General features: G+C 39.2%; 1 protein-coding gene across 1 annotated transcript in view; it reads left to right on the plus strand.

Moving 5' to 3' along the window:
- Positions 1-323: 323 nt before the first annotated feature.
- LOC124863465 (ATP-citrate synthase-like) overlaps positions 324-23643 on the plus strand; it is a 29959-nt gene continuing 6639 nt past the window's right edge. The window contains exons 1-20 of the mRNA XM_047357843.1: positions 324-449; positions 2952-3131; positions 5905-6027; positions 7126-7188; positions 7552-7742; positions 9641-9720; positions 11235-11365; positions 13978-14096; positions 14558-14694; positions 14782-14843; positions 16340-16457; positions 16559-16713; positions 17372-17462; positions 17748-17889; positions 17984-18152; positions 18232-18336; positions 18426-18622; positions 19793-19874; positions 20497-20607; positions 20729-20856. Of these exons, the coding sequence (XP_047213799.1) occupies positions 2973-3131; positions 5905-6027; positions 7126-7188; positions 7552-7742; positions 9641-9720; positions 11235-11365; positions 13978-14096; positions 14558-14694; positions 14782-14843; positions 16340-16457; positions 16559-16713; positions 17372-17462; positions 17748-17889; positions 17984-18152; positions 18232-18336; positions 18426-18622; positions 19793-19874; positions 20497-20607; positions 20729-20856 (2363 nt within the window). The 5' untranslated portion in view covers positions 324-449; positions 2952-2972. The remainder of the gene's footprint in view (positions 450-2951; positions 3132-5904; positions 6028-7125; positions 7189-7551; positions 7743-9640; positions 9721-11234; positions 11366-13977; positions 14097-14557; positions 14695-14781; positions 14844-16339; positions 16458-16558; positions 16714-17371; positions 17463-17747; positions 17890-17983; positions 18153-18231; positions 18337-18425; positions 18623-19792; positions 19875-20496; positions 20608-20728; positions 20857-23643) is intronic.

The raw sequence follows: 23643 nt of genomic DNA on the forward strand, positions 1-23643 counted from the left end.
TTTTGAACTGAATAACTGAAATTACTTAACTTTTAATGATATTCCAATTTATTGAGGTGAACCTATAATATTTAATTACACAAACAATAAAAAATTATTTAATTCTCAATCAGAAATGATACAAGTGACTTCTTGCATCATTATTTTCATTTAATCTACATTCATTTCATGTGAAAGGGCTAACTTAGGTCAGTTTTGAAACATTTGCCTTGTGAAATTTCCTACAGTGTGTGAATGCAGCAATAGAGTGCTGGTGGGATGAGCCAATGAGAGGCCAGGAAACATCAGCTAAGGGTATGAGGAGAGAAAGGCAGGGTAGAAAACTAACAGCAAGCCTTTTTCTCAAGCGTCAGGCAGTTACCACAGGCCGAGAGTGGAGCAGATGTGCCGAGGACCTCCACACATCCACCTACAGCCCAGCTCTCCTACTGTGAAAGAAAGAAAATAAGGTAAAACTTTTTAACAATGAAATTTAAATCTGTTTTTGTTCTTTATTTAGTCTTCCTCTGTGTTTTTTAAGAAGATACATAAAACAAGATTTAATGCTGTTCTACTTTCTCCAGTCTACAGTTATCATAACATTTCAATAATAAGACTGAATGTTTTTGATATTTTTCTTTCTTTTTTTTTTGCAGATGAATGAAACAAGTTGAGTCAATCATTTTAAACGGTGCCTGAATCATTGTCAACCATACACAGACTGTGCAAGTTTGTTGCTCCTATTTTCTGTGCATCCTCTCCAACCATCCATCATGGCCTGTTTTGATGAATGCTATTGTCTGCCATCTGTACCATTGTTACTGTGACTGTGTTTCATTGATATTTAATACCTTTGACAGGCCAGGTACAGAAAAGAAATTGCATGATAAATGGAAACTGTTTGAATTTTGGATCATCCTGGCCTGAAATCAGTTCTGTGGTGACTCTGGAACAACAGTGATCAATAATGAAAGAGGTCCTCGTCTGTCCTATTAATCCATTTAAGAAATGACTGCCAGAAGAGAGGAAACAGCTGGAGGTGACATCAGGGCTTTCAGTTTAATGAAATCCATAGATGGCAGGAGCTCCATTCTTGCACGCTTTTAGAGGTGCTAATTAGTGCAGGCTTGTCATATTTTATATCCTATAAGTGAGTAAAAGTACAAGTAGTGATAATATTTAACCTCGATGGACTTGGGAACTCAGCTGGACTCAGACTGATCAGAGATTTACGGTGTGTAATTCTGATCATTACATTAACAATTATAAAAGGCTGGAAAGCTTGAGCAACAAGAGCTGACTTATTAGGCGTATTATTTTCTCATTTAAATGTGAAAATAATTGAGAAAATGCCTGCCAGTTTTGTGAGACATTGACAGCGATGCTAAAATAAATTTTTATTTTAGACCAGAGCCAAAGCCAATTTACAACATATATAACACTTGTTTAGTGTCATACAATAATTATTGGAGACACGGACCAGGCTTTTACTAACCAATAACGATTGCTGAATTCTTCTGTGGACTGACATGGCAATTCAAATTATGTCTTACTCCAACTATGCACATAAAAAGTTGTTTGTGTTTATATTGGTTTAAGTCATCTATTAAAAGAAACAAACATAACCCTGCAAAGGAAAAAGAGTGCTGCGGCTTCCTAGATAGAGGTGATCATTTCGAATTTAACATAAAAGCCTTCAGCATAAAGGACCCAAACATGTATCTAATCTTTCACAAAATTTAAATCCCTTTTTAGTTTTTGATGTAAAAAAAATTTGGTTATTTCTGGTCAGAGCCAATCAAAGGAGTATTTGGAGAAAAATTAATCCATTCCTATTCATTATCAAATGGTATATTCATATGTAACTTAAAGTAACAGCAAAGTAGATCTGAGCTTGTAGATGCAAGAGTATTTTCAATGTACTACCTACATATTTTTTGTGAACTTAATTGGTTTGTGTTTACTAATCTTAAAAGTTTAATTCATGTTGTGTCTGATGTTCAGTAAATTGGAAGAATATAAACTCTTAATGATTTACCTCCTTACACGTTCAGCGTTTCTGAAATTGAAACTAGAGTGCTGTTGTGAGTCATGCACATTGGAAATTTTAGGTCAGTTAGAGAAAGGTATGTGCAAAGTGCAAAGGTCACATCTCCACCCATTTAGCTGTAAAATTTATAGAAGCTATCACTGGTTATTGATTTTATTTTTCCTTTTACTTCTGTCTGGTCTGGTGGGACCATTGAACCTTTTGGCCCACATGCAAACCAAGTATTGTGGAAAACTAGCGCTGCACATTGCCCTGAACACACCACTAGCATTATGCTTCTTTCAGAAGAGATGGGCAAGCTGATGAATAAATAGAGCTAAATAAACGGCAATCCTAGAAGAAAATCTGGCTACAAGATTTGAGACTAGGGGTGTGGTTGCCCAGTTTAATACACCCAGGGGTGTAAACACTTTTCAGTTTAATACGTGTCTTCATAACACTGATGTTATTTTGTGAAATTGCAATGTTTTTTTTCTTTAAAGAAAAGAAATATTTTAGGCTAAGTTATTTGCTGTAAGAAGTGGAAACATCTCATGAACAAAAATGATTATCAGCAGATTAGGAATTTGTATCAGCCTGCATCAAATGTGGCTTTCTTAGAGGCAATGTGAGCTTCCAGTGATCCTTTGGTTCTACATTTGATCTACATTTGGTTTCACTTTTCTTACTGCCTTGGGCGATTTTCCTTTTAGACATTACATCTGTTTGAGCTATCTTATTGTCACGTTGCTACTAAACAAATTCTTTCTGTAGAAACCAGGTACACATATCCTTTAAGGGAATCTTGAACAAATTTTCTGCTGATGCCTTGTCGATATTTCTGGCTTCTATCCACAATCCCTCTTCACATCTATGTCTTTGTTCATCTAATCATTTATCTGTTTATCTTCCCATCCACCCCTCTTTGCAACCCCTCCCCCAGGCCAGGCTATCTTGAGCAGTCATGTCAGCCAAAGCCATCTCAGAGCAGACAGGAAAGGAGTACCTCTACAAGTACATCTGTACGTCGACGCCAGTCCAGAACAGGTTCTGCTACGCCAATGTGACAGCTGAAACTGACTTTCAGCGGCTGACGCAGGATCACCCATGGCTGCTCACAGAGGTGAGACAGGAGAGCTCATTTTGACTAAGGTGTATGTGGATAAAGATGTTTTTCTCTAGCTCATTAAACACCTGGAGAATAAATGAGGGAAAAGCAGGAGAACAATCTCAGCTTTATGGAGACAGTCACTCAGCCTGGCAGTAGAGTAGTCACTTGGTGCTCGTTAGCCGAAATCACAGACAAGAGAGTGATGCTTGAGCTCTGTTAGTGGAACTAAAAAGCCCGAGAGACAGAGAGAAATTCTCACTTTGCCTCCATAACTGGGTATGAACGATTTTTCCTCCTCTCCTGACAGTAGAACTGTCGCACACTCTTTATAGAAGCTAATTTAATTACTTGGTTACTTATCTTCCAGGGTAAAACGTCATTCTCCATGTCTCTACCTCACGACTGAATGTTTTTATCAGGAAGGTAAAAGGAGGATGCAGAGGGCAGATCCACAGAGATGCCTGCTCCGGTAGAATTGATTAAGAAATCACATTAACTTTCACCCTCAACCCTGTCTTCCTTTGGTTACTGGCTAGCCCCCAGATAGTAATGACTCCACTGTCATAAGTCATTCTCTTTATTTGACTTTTAAGGGAAGAGAGGGGGCCTAGGATGGTGGGGATTTGATCCAAGTTTTCATTTACATCATCTGCAGCGGGCTTGTTAATGGGATAACTTTGGAGGAAAAGATTTGATGATGATCCAGTTAATTTTTGAGAATAGCCTGAATAAGTAAGTTCCTGTGCTCTTATTCTATAACACAATTACAAAAATAGAGTTTTAGGTCTAATTCAGTTTACTAATTAACTACACTTTTGTCTCAGAATTGTTTGCATCCATTCATTAGAAGGAAAATTATAAATGATTATTAAGTTGTTGTTTTTTTGCAAATACAAATCTGAAAAGTGTGGCATGCATATACTGGTCCTTCTCAAAATATTAGCATATTGTGATAAAGTTTGTTATTTTCCATAATGTCAAGATGAAAATTTAACATTCATATATTTTAGATTCATTGCACACTAACTGAAATATTTCAGGTCTTTTATTGTCTTAATATGGATGATTTTGGCATACAGCTCATGAAAACCCAAAATTCCTATCTCACAAAATTAGCATATTTCATCCGACCAATAAAAGAAAAGTGTTTTTAATACAAAAAACATCAACCTTCAAATAATAATGTACAGTTATGCACTCAATACTTGGTCGGGAATCCTTTTGCAGAAATGACTGCTTCAATGCGGCGTGGCATGGAGGCAATCAGCCTGTGGCACTGCTGAGGTCTTATGGAGGCCCAGGATGCTTCGATAGTGGCCTTTAGCTCATCCAGAGTGTTGGGTCTTGAGTCTCTCAACGTTCTCTTCACAATATCCCACAGATTCTCTATGGGGTTCAGGTCAGGAGAGTTGGCAGGCCAATTGAGAACAGTGATACCATGGTCAGTAAACCATTTACCAGTGGTTTTGGCACTGTGAGCAGGTGCCAGGTCGTGCTGAAAAATGAAATCTTCATCTCCATAAAGCTTTTCAGCAGATGGAAGCATAAAGTACTCCAAAATCTCCTGATAGCTAGCTGCATTGACCCTGCCCTTGATAAAACACAGTGGACCAACACCAGCAGCTGACACGGCACCCCAGACCATCACTGACTGTGGGTACTTGACACTGGACTTCTGGCATTTTGGCATTTCCTTCTCCCCAGTCTTCCTCCAGACTCTGGCACCTTGATTTCCGAATGACATGCAGAATTTGCTTTCATCCGAAAAAAGTACTTTGGACCACTGAGCAACAGTCCAGTGCTGCTTCTCTGTAGCCCAGGTCAGGCGCTTCTGCCGCTGTTTCTGGTTCAAAAGTGGCTTGACCTGGGGAATGCGGCACCTGTAGCCCATTTCCTGCACACGCCTGTGCACGGTGGCTCTGGATGTTTCTACTCCAGACTCAGTCCACTGCTTCCGCAGGTCCCCCAAGGTCTGGAATCGGCCCTTCTCCACAATCTTCCTCAGGGTCCGGTCACCTCTTCTCGTTGTGCAGCGTTTTCTGCCACACTTTTTCCTTCCCACAGACTTCCCACTGAGGTGCCTTGATACAGCACTCTGGGAACAGCCTATTCGTTCAGAAATTTCTTTCTGTGTCTTACCCTCTTGCTTGAGGGTGTCAATAGTGGCCTTCTGGACAGCAGTCAGGTCGGCAGTCTTACCCATGATTGGGGTTTTGAGTGATGAACCAGGCTGGGAGTTTTAAAGGCCTCAGGAATCTTTTGCAGGTGTTTAGAGTTAACTTGTTGATTCAGATGATTAGGTTCATAGCTCGTTTAGAGACCCTTTTAATGATATGCTAATTTTGTGAGATAGGAATTTTGGGTTTTCATGAGCTGTATGCCAAAATCATCTGTATTAAGACAATAAAAGACCTGAAATATTTCAGTTAGTGTGCAATGAATCTAAAATATATGAATGTTAAATTTTCATCATGACATTATGGAAAATAATAAACTTTATCACAATATGCTAATATTTTGAGAAGGACCTGTATATTCAGTCCCTTAGTTACTTCTTTACTCTGATACCTCTAAATAATTATGCTTTATTAGATCAGAGAATAAAGAGGGTAATTCCTTTTTCGATTTTAAATGTGTGAATATGTCAACAACTACCTTTTGAATCCTTCATTATTTTAAACTTTATTCTATTAGATATAGCACTGGAGTGCTTATTAGCCTAACAGGTTATTAATGTATGGAAGGTACAAACTTCATTCATGTTGTTTTGTTTTTCCTTCCACAGAGGCTGGTGGTGAAGCCGGACCAGCTGATTAAGAGGAGAGGCAAGCTCGGTCTGGTTGGCGTCAATCTGGACCTGAATGGGGTCAAAGAGTGGCTCAAGCCCCGCCTTATGAAAGAGACGATGGTACGTCGTGCACTCTTCCTGCCGTTTCTCAGAGAATTAACTATACTCGACCCCCTCCATTTGAATGTGCCCCTGAAAACTCACCAATCAGTATGGTCCCTGCTGTTGCTTAGTCTTACTTCTTCTATTTCTTTTTTTTGTCTATCATCCCTGTATAAATTTAGTATCTGTATCATGGGCTGGATTCATATTTGTCTCGACAGCTGTGTGTTTGTTTGCAGATATTAAATCAGTCCAGTCAGCTGAGGCGAGCTCTGCTGCTGAAGCAATATCCATCCATCAATGTAGCTCTGAGATGCTGCTCTGCCTCATATACCAAGAAGAGTCTATTAAGGGAATAGATTGTTCCATGGATTAGTAAAGGAGAGTGTTTTTGTCCAGCAGCCATGAGACCAGTTTCATCTGACCTGTCTTCACAGGTCAGATGAAACTGTCACCAGCTGCTTTAGTGGCAGTTAATAAAAATAAATGTCGCTGTGTTGTGAAGAGCATGTTGTTTTATGCCATCTTTATTGTGGGTAGTGTCACCTCCCTAAATTTCTGCAATACTATATGTTTTCCTTTCTTCTACCAGTGATACTAGCTGGGTTTTAATGTTTTTTTTTAAATGTTGGAATTTTCTGCATTTTTCATTAATGTTGGTAATTTGTGGCACTTGTTTACAGATGACATTTAGTCAACATAAACTGCATTCTGTTTCCTCATTTATCTTTCTAGGCTCAAGGTCCCATGTGAGATTTTTTTATCTAATAGCCTTTTTTTTTTCTTCTCACCACCATCATCCACCTCCTCTTGTTTCTGTATTCTTTGAAATGGCATCTCTTTCTTTCTTCTCTTCTCTCATTCAGCTTGTTATTCCTTTTGCCAGTTTTTCTTTAACAGGAGAAACAATGACAGCTTCCACCAATTTATATGTGCCTGTGCCAGTGGTCCTACCTGACAAGTTTCCATTTTTTCTTCCCCCCCTTCGGTCCAGTCTGAAAACGAATAAAGGGGACAAGCATCTATTATTTACAGTCCATAAAAATGCTTTGGTTATTTTAGAACCACTAAGAATTTGTGTCAGTATGTTAATTTTGTTTTGTTGCTGGTTTACAGGTGGGAAAAGCTAAAGGCACTCTCAAAAACTTCCTTATAGAGCCATTTGTCCCTCATCAACAGGTAAACCACCCATTCTGGATCTCTGAATCTGTTGAAACTGCTTAAATTGGGAATCCTACACATTTGTCAGGTCAAAATTCCAGATTTTTCCATATTTAAATATAAAAGTTCAATGTGTCAGTCTATAAATTTGCAGCCTGAAAAGATGGATGGATGGATGGATGGATTAGACAATATTTTCAATATTATATTTTATTTTTTCAAACCAGGGAAATACTAAAATAAGTATCTAGATGTTTCGACTCTGTAGGAAACATGTAAAATATGAGACTCCTTAGTGTGTCTGTGATGGGAACCACAGTGGTCACAGTGGTTAATTAAACATATGATGTATAAACATTTTTCCAATACTCCCTCCTTCAGGAGGAGGAGTTCTACGTGTGCATATATGCTGCTCGGGAGGGGGACTACGTGCTATTTCACCACGAGGGTGGGGTGGATGTCGGAGACGTAGATGCCAAGGCGCAGAAGCTGCTAATTGGGGTGGATGAAAAGATCAGTGAAGATCAGGTGAAGAAAGAACTGCTAACTAAGGGTCCCAATGACAACAAGGCGTAAGTATGAAAAAAATCTGAATAAAAATAACAACCTGATTTAATAAATAATTATATTAATGTATTGCAATATTTATATTGCAACTATTTTGTACGAGCAAACAAAAAGTGATTCAATTAAACTGAACCTACAAAGTGATGAAGGACCAGCGCTCTCAGATTGGGAGTAAATGCCAGAGAGGAGGAATAAATGGGCACATGGTTCCATTAAACAAATGACATTTTCCTCTTTGGCTTTGCCTTTCTTCGATCAGCCTCCACCCCCACCTTTTTTTATGCTCCAGCGACATTCAAAGCACGTCCATGTGTTTTGATAGAAAGGATATAATGGCACATTCCCCCGATGACCCCCACCAATCCATCTTCTTAGAGGCACTCTCGTGACAGCAGATTCTGGCTGGACTCACTGTCTTGGCTGACATTGAAGAAGCAAACCCAGAAAGCACTCTGCCAACCCTATCTTGCCTCCTCAACCCAAACACACACTTCAGAATGAAAACAGGATCCCTGTTTTTCTGCCCTTCCCATCACAGTCCAACTTGGGGGAGGCAGAGTTTCTTGGGGTCTGTGTTACAGTTTTCACCCAGGGCCCTTTGTGATTACAAATCTCCGAGCTGCCTGCTAAACTGACAGGCAGGAGAGGACAGCAAGTTGCTGCCCCCCTCCTTACTCCTCCACCCCCACCTGCCTGTTCTGAGATGTGATGGTGGAGGAAAATCAAATGTCTCTGCTTCTAATTTCCAGGTGGACTGTTTCTCATTCTGCTGATCCTTAGCAAACCTTTAGTGATGTGTGCTACAGTTTATAGCTCTTTGATTTGCATTGAGATTCTAATTGTTTACAGAGTATATTGGATTGCATCTGTAGATTTGACTTCATGCACATGCTTTGTTTTGCACAATAGATTTTTTCCTATCGGATAATTCTTCCAATACAGAAATAAAGATAAATATTGGAACATAGAATTTCAAGCTCTACTTTATGCATGCATATAAAAGAAGAGTCTCAAACTTTGAAGACCGTCACTACCTCTAAGCACATTACAGATTTTGTGATTTTGATTTATACAAAAAGTGGATTTTTGGATGTGCATATATTTTCTAGACTGGACTTATAAATACAAAACAAACATGTGCAATTAAGCTAAAAAAAACATTTTATGTGATACATTGTAAAATCTTGCACTTATATTTGCACATTGTATCCAGTATAACTGCTGGACATTCTGTAGCCTCAGTTGTATCAGTTATGTTTCATACAGTGTTTTAATTTCAGACCAGTCAGCTTTTATTCATTTAGTTCAGTTCTCAAGGCCACCTGAACATCTTGTTTGTTCTGCAGTGGCTTCTATTTCTCTCTTTTGGAAGCAATGTAACTATAGAACTTAGAGATGTTTTAAAGCTTTTGCACATTACTATACATTACAAAACAAGCATTAATAGATTAGAAAACAAAATATAAATATATTATTTATATATTTATTTATTTATATAATATATATATTATGTATAAAGATATTTTGAAACAAATGTTTTTTTCTTTTTCAGAGTTTCATTTTGCTTTGCATTGCTTTAATGAGCACCACAAAGCAGTGAGCATTGATTATTGCAATCCTGTACACTGAAATAAATCTTATGTCTCTTGACTTTGAAACTATGAGTAAAGTCAACTTTTGGATTTGCATGGGCTCAACTCTGGCAAACCTAAGAACATTCAGGACAATTTACAACTATCAGTTGAACACAGGAAAACACATAAACGTACATTCTGTGTAAAAAAAAAAACTCATTACAACAACTGGAGTTTAAGAGATAAAATCAGTGCATTTAACCTAAAGGGGGTGTCAGTTTTTACAGTGTACAAGGACAAATGTGTGCTTTATCATCATCCCCTTGCAGTGTTCTTGCCAGCTTCATCGTCGGACTCTTTAACCTGTATGAGAACCTCTTCTTCACGTACTTGGAGATCAACCCTCTGGGTAGGTTTTCATTGATCCAGTCTGCAAAAACAGTAAAGATAGAAAATAGAAATAGAAAATCCAACCTTTAGAGTTGGTTTATTGAGCTGGAGAAATGAAAGCTCAAATCTCAAATCTGTCCATTCGTTTTAAATAAATGTAACTTTAACCTTTATTTAGATATATAATTAACTTCTTTAAGTTGACCAGTGTTCATAGGAATGTCTATCTAGTAATCCATACTTTCAATTTCCCTGATGTAGAAATATGACAGGCTCTTTCTCTTAGCCATTAAACACTAGAGGGAGAGGAAAAAAATCCCCATTGCTCAGTAAGAAAACTGCAGCGTGCTGAGGCATTTTGGGTCACCATTAGACTATCAATATGCAAGCCAGTTGATTGGAAGTCAACTCAAAAAAAGCATCTTGGTTCCTACCATCACAAACATAAATGTGTGGAGTTTCCTAACTGGAACTGTGTGCCTTGGCCAGATGGGACTAAGATTAAGCTTTTTAGCATGAAACACTTCAGTTGAGTTTGGAGTTAAGCAAACAGTGAATATGTGGAAAAGCACCTTATGTCCACTGCTTAGCATGGTGGGGGATCTGTGATGCTGTGGATCTGGTTCTCCACCAAAGGCCATTGGACCCATTTTATAGAGCAGGGCAGGAAGAACCTTTTTAACTGCCAGGACGTTTTGAATTAAAATATGGCGGCCTCCGTCAGAACATTAAAGATTTGTCATAAATGGGTCTTTAAACAGGATGATTCAAAACGTATGTTCAAATTAACAAAGAAGTGGTTCATCAGACACAAAACAAACCATCCATCATCATCACAGTCTCCAGACCTGCTTTCCTGATAGCTGGGAGTTGAACAAAACATTGGTACCAATAATTATGGAACTGTTGATTTAGTATAAAACAGTTATTTACGTATGTGGAATTAGTTTCCTCTGTGAATTAATGTACTCAAATTAACAATAGACATTATACTTTTGTTTTCTTAGAACATCCTGCTGCAATAAAAGATTAATTAATTGTAAGGCTATCAGTCATCCTCACCAGAGCTGCAATACATTTGGTCCATGTCTGCATGCTTTATCTGTAAATGCCATCATAAATGCATCCTTTCCTTTTTCCCCACACAGATTCATTATTATGTTATATTTTGAAATAAGAAAGAGTACATCAAAGTGGAATTGTAGAGGAAAACAGCATTGCATAATAAAACAGAAGATTCTGCCCATTTTTAACATCAATGAAAGAAAACATTAAATAATTCAGACGCTTCCTGTTTGATGAAGGCAGCATGGGTTTCTCATGAAGTAATTGGGCATCAATACATGCCCTGTGGCAGCTGTTCATGTTTATGTGGCTATGCTTTGATAACCAGCCACTTCCTCTTCTTCATTTCCTCTACATCTCCTGCTTGACAACAGGAGGGTTGTGGGTCACCTGTTTCTTCTGTTAACTCAGCCAGTCTCATAGAAGGAAGAGTAAAGATCTAAACATGTTGTTTCCTTCCTGTGTTAGTGGTGACAAAAGATGGAGTGTATGTGCTGGACATGGCAGCGAAGATCGACGCAACTGCTGATTACATTTGCAAATCCAAGTGGGGTGACGTGGAGTTCCCTCCGCCCTTCGGCAGGGAGGCATACCCTGAGGTGAGGAGAGGCAACAGTCATAGCATTAAAGAGAAAAATGCCTGCAGAGGATGTCAAGTAGGAGGTACATGAGGAAATCAGCAATCTGAACAGCATTATAGAACCCTGTCTCATCATGTCTAATTAGATTTACTCAAAATGTTCAGTAGGCCATTTGTCAGTAACCTTTAATAAAGTTAAAGCTATTCTGAATATCTCTCTCAATAAAGCAATGAGCTGTAGCTCTGAGTTGCAATGAGCTGCAACTGAGCTTTACATCTGACTTTCTGTTTTTTCAAAAGAGGATAATTATTTGTTTGTTTCTTTGTTTGTTTGTGTACTGGGCGCTGGTCATTTTGTTCCCTTACTATTTAGAATTTTTGCAGTTTTGGTAATTTCTTAGCCGACTTTTTCGTATATAAAACTGAGCTGCTTGCTACTTTGAGCATGCTGTCAAGGATGGCTGAGGTTTGATAGGGCCAAAGTGCAGGCAAGAGGACGGGACTCATGGTGAGTCGAAGAGTATTTAATAATACCTTAACTAAAAATTTATAGAACTGAACATAAGCTGGATTACAGGCAGGAAGATGGAAACATGGAACAGGGAGGTAAGCAGGGTCGTAGACATCAGGAGGAACCAGTGGTAAACAATGAAAATAGGGGAGTATATGTACTGAGGAAGGAAGGAGAATGGACCAGTAAACCAAGGGAGGTAATCAGAGGGAATCAGGAACAGCTGATGGAAGAGGGACTGAAGAGAACTGAGGGAGAGTGACAGAAAACAGAAACATCTGAGTGAACAGAAATAAGTAAACAAATAATAAGACTAACTAAACATAACCTGGGCAGAACCCGATCTATAAGGAAATATAAACCAACATCTAACACAGGAATCCAGGGACAGGTAACAAACACGAAACAGTCTGAATCTAATAAACCTGAATGCGGGAAAAACATGGCAGAGCAAAGAAGATGAACAGAACTCAAAACCTAACATGGGCAGATTATGATACAATGTCAATTTGTACCCCCTTAGAACTTGTCCTACATGCTTTGATGATTCAAAGTCATTCACTTCAATCTACTCGGTCTAGTCTAAGTACCTTTGCTTATGTATCTCCAGAAAACAACATCCACAGAAAGGAAGCTGCTCATAGATGGTTTGGTAAGGGGTTAAAGTCATGTTTTTGTCGACTGAGGGTGTTGGTCGATTCACCCCTTCACCAAGTTGTACCTTTGCAATTTTGGTCATTTCATACCCCACATTTTTAGAAAATTACTTTAAATTGTCAATTGTCAAAGCAAGTATGATGGGTATGAAATGTTTCAATGTAGATGGATCTCATACCAAAAGTTTAAAAAAAAAGACAAAAAATGGCCAAAAGTATGACCCAATGAAAGAGCTAAAGGACCAGCACTCTGGTTAACCCATTGTAGACTACCACACAGCAAAAGTGTGATATGTATGCCACTAAGGCCTGTTGATGCATATTCAACACACACCAAGGGTCATGGAGGAACCACTGGTGGTCAGAGTTCTGCCTAATTATCTTTTTTGCATACTAAATACCTATAAAACTATTGCAGATGTGCTATATTCAAATGAACTGACCCTACTTGATTTGGCATCAGTTTGATAACAATATTGCTGATAATTTATCTTTTTATATAACTACAAATAAATTCATGTAGTAAAGTGTTAAGTACTTGCAGGCTCTAAGAAAAGTTTGTTTACAAAGTCAAAATGGTACAGCATTAATACAAATTAGGGTTATGAATTGATGAAGGTGGACATTGTCCCGGAGCTGTGCCCCACCTTGATTAGTGGTTAATCAACATTATAAATGTATTTGATATTGGTAAACACACAAAAACTATTTGTTTTGCAAATAATTTAATTAAAAACCTGTATATCATTTATGTTAAATATTTGCAATGTATCTGCAGAAGGAAATCCCATTTTAATGAATAAGGAAAAAATAGATAATTCTATCAGACATTCTTGTGGATAAAAAAACTCAAAGGTGTAAACCAACAGTTAGAAAACAATCTTTGAGCAATGTTGTTTTCAGATTTTTTTTCCTTGTTTCTTCTTTTTGGAATGTAACGTGACAGGATTTTAATTTCTTTAAGAAATTAAGAGATAACATTTTAGCAAACAGGTTCCTAAATTAAATTTTGTTAATGAAATAAAAAGTTTCACAACTAGTCCTAATGCATTAATCCTCTCAAACATGACAAGCCAATTGTCAATTCAGTATTCCTAACGAGCATAGTGAATGTGGTTAATGTCGTGTTGTTGATGTTTCCTTTCTCTTATTTGGCGGGCACATGTTGGAGGCTTGTCTGTCTGTGTAGCAGAAGGTCTGGACTAATTGGGCTGCTGTGAGGTGAGAGCAGAATCCAGGGACAGCGGGTGTCTGTGATTGGGAGCTTGTTTTTTTTTTCACTGAACCACCAGCTGTGGCCCACACTGTCACAAACAACTATCAATGTGTGTTGAATCAACTTTCATCTTTTTCACAGCACTCGTAATGGTGTTTGTATTGGCCACAATCTAATTTGGGCCATATCTAAGTACCTGCCTCAGGTAACAATAGCTTAGGTACTGGTCATTTCTTTGTGTATTTCAGGAAGCCTACATTGCTGATCTTGATGCAAAGAGTGGTGCCAGTCTCAAACTGACTCTGCTGAATCCTCGAGGCAGAATTTGGACCATGGTGGCAGGAGGAGGTGCCTCAGTCGTGTACAGGTACCCAAACAAAACTCAATTTAAAACCTTGAAAAAATAAGGCAGCAGATTGCATGTGTTTTTCATAATAGGTTTAAGGTTTCCCCTTGATAGCTTTATTGTTCGCAGATTCCGTCCTCAATGTATAATTCGAATGAGGAGAGTATGACAACTTATGATTCAACCACTCAGACTGCCCATTCTGCTGTCTGCTAAATTAGATTCCTAAATGTTACTGCTTTAGAGAGGCTCGGGAAGACTGAGGGGTTTGCCGTCTGTTAAGGATGCAAAGCGTAACTTGCCGTCATATCAGCCATGACTAATTACTCCCTGTGTGCACTGTTTTATCTATTTACAGTGCAGTATGGGCTCCAAACAGATGGAAACTGTTTTAGTGCACATATTATCTTCTCAAGTTGAGCTGAGAAAAGTGTTTAACATATTGTGGGTTTGTTATTTGTGTGGTAAAAAAAAACTCCCAGCGATACAATCTGTGACCTGGGTGGGGTCAATGAGCTGGCCAATTATGGCGAGTATTCAGGAGCACCGAGCGAACAGCAGACCTACGACTATGCAAAGACCATCCTGTCTCTGATGACAAGAGAAAAGCACCCTGATGGTAGGAAAATGTCATATTTCGCTCTGATATATGAATTTAGAAACTCCTCTTTATATGATATAAAACGAGTGTTTTATTAAATTTCAGGGAAGGTTTTGATCGTTGGTGGAAGCATTGCAAACTTCACAAACGTAGCGGCAACATTTAAGGTACAGTATTGCCGCATCCTCCACAGCTATTGACACGCCTAGAAAAGATGCTGCACTTTTAGCACCTTAGCTAGTAATGCTTTGCATAACCCTCTTTTCACCAATTTTACTGAGTCCTCTCTAGCATTTTATGTGGTCTGAGCATAAGACAGAGGGATCTTTGACCCTTCCTCTTTGCAAAATCTCTAGATCATCCATATTCCTAGGTCTTCTGGGCCTGCCTTGAATGGGTTGTTATGGTAATAATAATGATAAATATTCAAGTCTGATGATCATCTTTTTAAACTGTTTTAAACGGTTTCATGTTTCGACATTGCTTAAACTCCTCATTCTGTTCCAAAACCTCACCCCACAGACAGAAACACAAAGACCTTTTCTTGTTGGTCTAATAATCTATGTTCGATAATGATATGTACCTCTTAACTCATAAACTCCTTATACATTATTAGAGCTGTTTGTAGTTTATGTCAGTAAGTAAGTAAGTTTTAACAATTAGGATTGCTCTTGACTGTAGTGTTGTTTTTATAGTAGCGCAGTATCTTAAATATGGTACATTTAAGGAACAGTACAAAATGGGCAGTGCTTTTTCATCTAACACATTTAGCTTTGTTCAATATAGAAATGCTTTGGATATTTTACTTTGAATGTATCTGAAATGAGGTTCCCAGGTTAGTTTCTCATCAATAATGACATCATACAATTTGTCTTCATGTACCATTTCAACATTCATCTGTATTTTCAGTTCCTTGCCCATTTTACAGTTGCCAAACAACATTATTTTGGTTTTGCTCACATTTAAAGAGAATTTGTTGAAATCAAACCATATTTTTAGCTTTCTAATTTCTTTAATGACATGTTTAAACAACTGCTTCAGAGTATCACAATACAGAAGATGTTTGCATCATCAGCAAACACTTATTCATAATTTTTTGCATATTTCCTTTAAATAAATTATAAAGAATTGAGGACCCAAAACCGAACCTTGCGGAGTGCCACTAGCAATGTCCATACACTGAGAACGCACATCTCTCAGTTTCACATACTGCTGTCTGTCACTTAAATAACTTTTAACCCACTGTAACACAAGCCATCTGATCCTGTAGTGCTCCAGCCTTTTTAACAGTAAATCATGATTTATAGTTTCAATGTTTTTTTTTTAAATCAACAAACTCACCAGCAAAATCTTTTTTAATCAACAGCAGTCATGTCTTCTATTGCTTCCACGACTGCTAGTGTTGTTGATCAATTTGATCTGAAACCATATTGACGTTCAGTGATTCATTTGTTTTTCTAAGAATGTTTCCTGTCTACTATTTAACAGTTTATAATTGAAAAATTTATGTTTTTCTGCATTTTTAAAAATAGGATTTCTTTGGCTATTTTCATTTTATTAGGAAATGTTACCGTTTGAAATGACAGGTTACTGATATATTTTAGTGGTTTTGAAATCTCCTCAATTACTTAATTAATCACCAAGAGTATCTATGTTGGTGCAGGGAATTGTTCGAGCTATTAAAGACTATCAGGGGCCACTGAAGGAGCATGAAGTCACTATATTTGTTCGTCGTGGAGGCCCCAACTACCAGGAGGGTCTCAGAGTGATGGGAGAAGTTGGTATGTTCTTTTTTTCCCGCTGTTTACATTTATGTTTTATAAAAACTGTCTGCAAGTACCAGCTGATTGTCCCACACCCTCTGATACTCATTCCTTCACAGGAAAAACCACCGGAATCCCGATTCATGTCTTTGGCACAGAAACCCACATGACTGCCATTGTTGGCATGGCTCTGGGTCATCGGCCAATTCCCAACCAACCTCCTGTTGCTGCCCACACCGCCAACTTCCTCCTCAACTCCAGCTGCAGCACATCGGTACGACATGTACTCAGCTATGTTGGCTTACAGTGCGGATCGTTTAAATAGTCAGCTCTTCCAGTCGTGCTATATAGTTTGGTGAGTGGAGGACTGGCACAGCGGCCTCTGTTTTAGCTCCTGCTGTCTCATCCTTTTAGTGAATCAGATTATCAGAAGCCCAGTAGCTCTATTGTGTAAGGATATTGTAGAGGATTGTACTCCGCTCTTATTCATCCGTAAGTCCACAGTCAGCACAGCCATGCAGTTTCTCCCCCGAGGCTTCTATTAAAAATGTGCACAGTGAAGGATTTCAGAAAAGTGAATGTGCTTGTACATACATGTGTGTGCAGTTCTCAGTTTTCCTTAAATATACATTAATAAATATCATGAAATATGCACTTCAAATAGTAAAATACTGCAATCAGAAAAACTATATATTTAAATGTATTTTTTAATGGTAAAAGTCTTTAGTTTAAGCTTAAAGCAAAGCTTGTTGCTCTGAAAATTTGCAAGTCATCCTTCAGAAAGCCGTTGGCATACATGTGAAGAATAACAAAACTTGGAATGGATGTTCAGTGCAGGTTTTATAAAATAACCTAAAGGGAGATGCTCCACTATTAGGTTTAAAGTGAATAAATGACAGCAGATGTTTTTTTTTTTCCCATTTTATTTATAGACTCCAACATCCAGGAGAAAAGGCCCTTCTGAAAACAAAGCTAAGGTTCAGGGTTCGCCAGCCAAGAAGGTGAAAGCTGGAGCTCCTGTTAGTGAGTATATTTACAGACCCTTGCACTGGAAAAACCTTTACATCCTGAATTCGTCAACTATAATCAGAAAGTAGCCTATCACCCCTGTTGAACTAGTTAGAGCTCCCTCTTCGGACAGCAATTACAAACTGCAATCCAAACATTGAAACTACTGTTCATATCCACAGTGTCACACAAGGAAAAATTATCTCTAAAAAGCAGTTTCTTCATAAAAAGTGGTACTGAACACATTTGCAACATTTTATGTGGTCAGTTTGTATCTCTGAGTGATTTATTTCCCTTTAGCTAAGGCCTCTACCCTCTTCACCAAACACACTAAAGCTCTGGTGTGGGGTATGCAGACTCGAGCAGTGCAGGGCATGCTGGACTTTGACTACATTTGCTCCAGAGATGAGCCATCTGTTTCCGCCCTGATCTACCCTTTCACGTAAGGATACTCAATTTTGCACATTTAATTCTTGAAGAAGAATCTCTGTCACTGGGTGTGTCATGAAAAAGTTTTGTTTTTGAATGTCCTCAAGTGGCGACCACAAACAGAAATTCTATTGGGGCCATAAGGAGATCCTCATCCCAGTGTATAAAAACATGAGCGATGCCATGAAGAAGCACCCCGATGTGGATGTGCTCATCACTTTTGCCTCTTTGCGCTCAGCTTTTGAAAGCACCATGGAGACCATGCAATACCCTCAGGTAAACGCTGTCCTGCAGCAGGATAAATGAGTAGTCTCATTTAAAGATATTAAGTAAAGCCCTTCCTTCTAATTCTCAGATTCGAACCATTGCCATTATTGCCGAGGGAATCCCTGAAGCACACACGAGGAAGATTATTAAAGCTGCAGATGAGAAGGGTGTCACCCTCATTGGCCCTGCCACAGTCAGTCTTGCATCCACTCTCATTGGATAACTTAGGGTAGATCTGTGCTGTTTCTGTGAAAAAAACTACAGGGTGTCTCTTTGATTTAGGTTGGAGGGATAAAGCCTGGTTGCTTCAAGATTGGTAACACTGGGGGCATGCTGGACAATATTCTCGCCTCCAAGCTTTACCGTCCGGGTAGTGTGGCCTACGTATCCCGCTCAGGCGGCATGTCCAATGAACTCAACAACATCATCTCCCGCACTACTGATGGTGTTTTTGAGGGAGTGGCCATTGGTGGGGACAGGTGTGTAACTTTTGATGTACAGGCTACTTTATTAGGAACATCTTGCTCCTACTTGATTGGACCTTTTGCCTTTGTGCCTTATTCTTGGAGGCAGCATTTCATCAAGGTGTCAGAAACATTCCCTATATATCTGGGTCCATATTGACAGCATAAAAATCACAAAGTTGCTTCAGATTAGTTTGCTACACATCCATGATGTGAATTTTCCATTCCACCACATCCCAAAGGTGCTCTATTGGATTGAAAACTTGTGACTGTGAAGGCCACCAATGCGCAGTGAACTGATTTTCATGTTCAAGAAACCCGTTAAAGTTAAATTGAGCTTTGCGACATGATGCATTGTCCTGGTGGAAGTGGCTACCAAAAGATGGGCACAGTACACTGTGGCCATTAAGGGATGGACATGTTAAACACAATACTCAGATAGGCTGTGGTGTTTAAATGATGCTCAGTTCATACTAAAGGGCCCAAAGTCTTCTAACGAAAAACTTCCCACATCATGACACTACTACCCTCTGGCTGAACAGTAGAATGTTGCAGTTGCAGATCAGGCAAAATTTTCTCATCTGTTATAGTCTGATTTTGGTGATCCTGTTTGAAGTGTTGCCCATTCTTAGCTGAGAGGAGTTGCTCCCGGTGTGGTCTTCTGCTGCTGTAGCCCATCTGAATCAAATTTCGATGTGTTCTGCATTCCTAATTAGTTCGCTGCATGCCTCAGTTGTAAGAGGTGGTTACTTATGGTACTGTTGCTATTCTGACATCTCAAAACAGTCTGCAAATTCTCCTTTGGCTTCAACAAGCTCCTGATTGGAAATAGTTTTCTGACCCGCTTTTATTTTTATAAACCTGACAGATGATTGTGCTTGAAAATCCCAGTAGATCAAAGGTTTTCAAAATACTCTTCCACCAGCAACCAGGCCATATTTAAAGGCCCCTAAATCTCTTTTCTTCCCCATTTTGTTGTTTGGTTTGAACTCCAGCAAGTTGTTTTTGCCACATCTAGATGCCCAAGTACATTGAGTTGCTACCATGTGATTGGCCAAAACAGCAAAATTCACTATTTGTGTTAACAATTAGTTCAACAGGTGTACCTAATAAAGTGGTATGTCACTGTATATTAGTTATTTTAAGCATGTATTTTTGAGCTGCTGCTGCTTAAATTTCCTGCAGATATCCAGGCTCTGTGTTTACTGACCATGTTCTGCGCTACCAAGACACTCCTGGAGTGAAGATGATTATCGTACTTGGAGAGGTGAGAATGGCTTTCCTCTTTGCTGGGAGCAACTTTTATTATGTCTAGGCAAGGACCGGCATGATGCTCTGACAGTTTTGATGAACCTGTGTAACTACACCACAATTACATGGTATTAAGACAAACAAAAGTTTTAAAATAAAAATATATGTTATGAGCTATAGATTATAGTAGCTATTTTTATCTTTAAAAAGGCAATTATAACTGATTTTATCGTAAACAGACAAGCCACACCTTTGTACTGCTGTTAAAATATGAAACCATATTTATTATTAGTGTTGTGCTGCTTCAATTTACACAAGATGACTGAGTTTCTTTTTGAAAACTAAAAGATTTTCAAACAGCTTTCGCTATAAATAAGGAAAAAGGGTTCCTGCAGCCAACAGTCAAGCATTGTGCAGCAACAAGTGGGGGAGGGCTAATACTTTGTAACTTTATGCTACATACAGCCAGAGAAAACTGGTCATTACAGCACTTTCTCTGGTATCATTAAAAGCCCTTTAAACCACAGTAGCAATATAATGAACATTTTTATTAGTCTTTTTAAAACTTTGGTTTCCCTAATGCTGTCAACTGATCCATGCCTAGTTTCATATCTGTCCTCCAACATATGTTCTTTTAGATTGGTGGGACAGAAGAATACAAGATTTGCAAGGCTATTAAACAAGGCCGAATCACCAAGCCAGTAGTGTGCTGGTGTATTGGTACCTGTGCCACCATGTTCTCCTCAGAGGTAAGAGGGAAACTTCTGGGTCTAATTCATTTCATTCAAGTTGTAGTGCTGAGTATTGAAGACATTTAACAAATTAAAGGTGGCTTTAACTTTAATTTCAGGCACTTTTGTCTCTTATCAGGTACAGTTTGGCCATGCTGGAGCATGTGCCAACCAGGCCTCTGAAACAGCTGTGGCCAAGAACAAGGCTCTAAAAGAGGCTGGTGCACATGTTCCCAGGAGCTTTGATGAGCTGGGAGAGATTATCAAGTGAGTGCACAGCTCTGCTTATTCCAGTGGTTTATCCTTCCTATGGTTTATCAGGACATACAGCGCATCCAGAAAATACTCACAGTGCTTTACTTTCTTCACATTTTTATGACACAGCCTTATTTCAAACTTGAACAAACTCATTTCCTTAAACATTCTACACAGCAGTAGTAGCTTATCATTAAGGCATGGATTGCTCATCAGAAAATATGGAGCTCACATCCTTCTCTGTTAAGACACCCATCCTCAAGCCAAGGCTGCAGCCTCATAATGCCCACAGCGCTCCAACTAGTAGCTGAAATGAACAATCCACATTTTAAAAAACCACCATGCTTAGGTCATTTGCACACAAAAGCTGGCCTAAATTTTTCAGGCCGCAGTTGTAATGAAAAATGCGTCCACATACAAAATATAGGGAAATTCAGCAGATTGAGAGTGCCCTGAAACAAGTGGTGGTAGCATTGTGGCAGGATGGAAACTTAAGCAGCACGAAAAAACAACAACTTTACTTTCTTCACATTTTTATGACACAGCCTTATTTCAAACTTGAACAAACTAATTTCCTTAAACATTCTACACACAACACCCCAAAATAAAAGTTGGAAAAGAGTTTGTTTGACATTTTGCCAAATGTATCACAAATGAAAGAGAAAACAAACCAAATGTATGTATTTTCCATGAGACTCAAATGGAGCTAAGGCACATCTTGTTCCACTGATCATCTACAACTTTAACTTTGCCTGTGGTATATTCAGGTATTTGAACATGATTTGCAAATGAACACACTATATATGATCTTACAGTTGACAGTGCAAATCAGAGAGGAAACCAAGCTGTAAAGTAAGGGGAATTGTTTGTAGTGACTAAATTGTTTCCGAAAATTGGAGTTTTAAAAATTGTCAGTATAAACATCCAAAAACGCACGGTGGTCTCCATTGGCTTGGAGCCAATTGGACCCTCCCAAGCTCTAGCTGCCAGACCAAACAGTCATCAGGGAAGATGGACCTTTATCAAAGAGGTGACCAAGCACCCAATACTCACTTAGGCGAAGCTCCAGAGTTCCTCTGTGGAAACAGGAGAACCATCCAGAATGTTAGCCATTGTTAATACACTCTTCCTCTAAGACCTTGGCACTGTGGCCAGATGGACATCGCAGCCAGCATGAATTGTGATGAAATGCGCCTTAGATTGTCAGACCAGGAGAAACAACATTCTCTGGTCTGATGAAACCAAAATCAAACTTTTTGACCTGAACTCCAAGCCTAATGTTTGGGGAAACTTAGGCACTGCTCAATACCAGGGTAACATCATGTATGGTTAATACCAGCAGTTTAAGCAGCGGCAGGAACTGACCAAGTAGTCCACATAGATGGTAAGATGACAGTAGCTAAATATGGAGAGATCCTACAAATAAAATTTGCCCCAAAGTGCTCAGGAACTCAGAGCACAGCAACGATTGGTCTTTCAGCAATAACCTTTTGCACAAAGCCAAGGAAACAAAACAGTGGCTTCAGAAGCAGTCTGTCAGACTTAAATCCAGTTGTTGTACATTGTGTGTAGAGTTTTGAGGGGAATGTTGCTTTATCCTTCTGTGAGGACAGCTGTGTACCATCATGCACCAGGGTGAGTTACAACAACGACAAACCCTGGTTCACAGCCAAACTCAGAAGGTTAAGACTGGGTAAGGAAGAGGCCTTCAGGAGTGGGGACAAAGACATATACAGGTCCTTCTCAAAATATTAGCATATTGTGATAAAGTTCATTATTTTCCATAATGTCATGATGAAAATTTAACATTCATATATTTTAGATTCATTGCACACTAACTGAAATATTTCAGGTCTTTTATTGTGTTAATACGGATGATTTTGGCATACAGCTCATGAAAACCCAAAATTCCTATCTCACAAAATTAGCATATCATTAAAAGGGTCTCTAAATGAGCTATGAACCTAATCATCTGAATCAACGAGTTAACTCTAAACACCTGCAAAAGATTCCTGAGGCCTTTAAAACTCCCAGCCTGGTTCATCACTCAAAACCCCAATCATGGGTAAGACCGCCGACCTGACTGCTGTCCAGAAGGCCACTATTGACACCCTCAAGCAAGAGGGTAAGACACAGAAAGAAATTTCTGAACGAATAGGCTGTTCCCAGAGTGCTGTATCAAGGCACCTCAGTGGGAAGTCTGTGGGAAGGAAAAAGTGTGGCAGAAAACGCTGCACAACGAGAAGAGGTGACCGGACCCTGAGGAAGATTGTGGAGAAGGGCCGATTCCAGACCTTGGGAGACCTGCGGAAGCAGTGGACTGAGTCTGAAGTAGAAACATCCAGAGCCACCGTGCACAGGCGTGTGCAGGAAATGGGCTACAGGTGCCGCATTCCCCAGACCTAGGCTACAGAGAAGCAGCACTGGACTGTTGCTCAGTGGTCCAAAGTACTTTTTTCGGATGAAAGCAAATTCTGCATGTCATTCGGAAATCAAGGTGCCAGAGTCTGGAGGAAGACGGGAGAAATAAATGCCAAAATGCCAGAAGTCCAGTGTCAAGTACCCACAGTCAGTGATGGTCTGGGGTGCCGTGTCAGCTGCTGGTGTTGGTCCACTGTGTTTAATCAAGGGCATGGTCAATGCAGCTAGCTATCAGGAGATTTTGGAGCACTTCATGCTTCCATCTGCTAAAAAGCTTTATGGAGATGAAGATTTCATTTTTCAGCATGACCTGGCACCTGCTCACAGTGCCAAAACCACTGGTAAATGGTTTACTGACCATGGTATCACTGTGCTCAA

This window comes from Girardinichthys multiradiatus, chromosome X (genome assembly GCF_021462225.1).
Source record: "Girardinichthys multiradiatus isolate DD_20200921_A chromosome X, DD_fGirMul_XY1, whole genome shotgun sequence".
NCBI lineage: Eukaryota > Metazoa > Chordata > Actinopteri > Cyprinodontiformes > Goodeidae > Girardinichthys > Girardinichthys multiradiatus.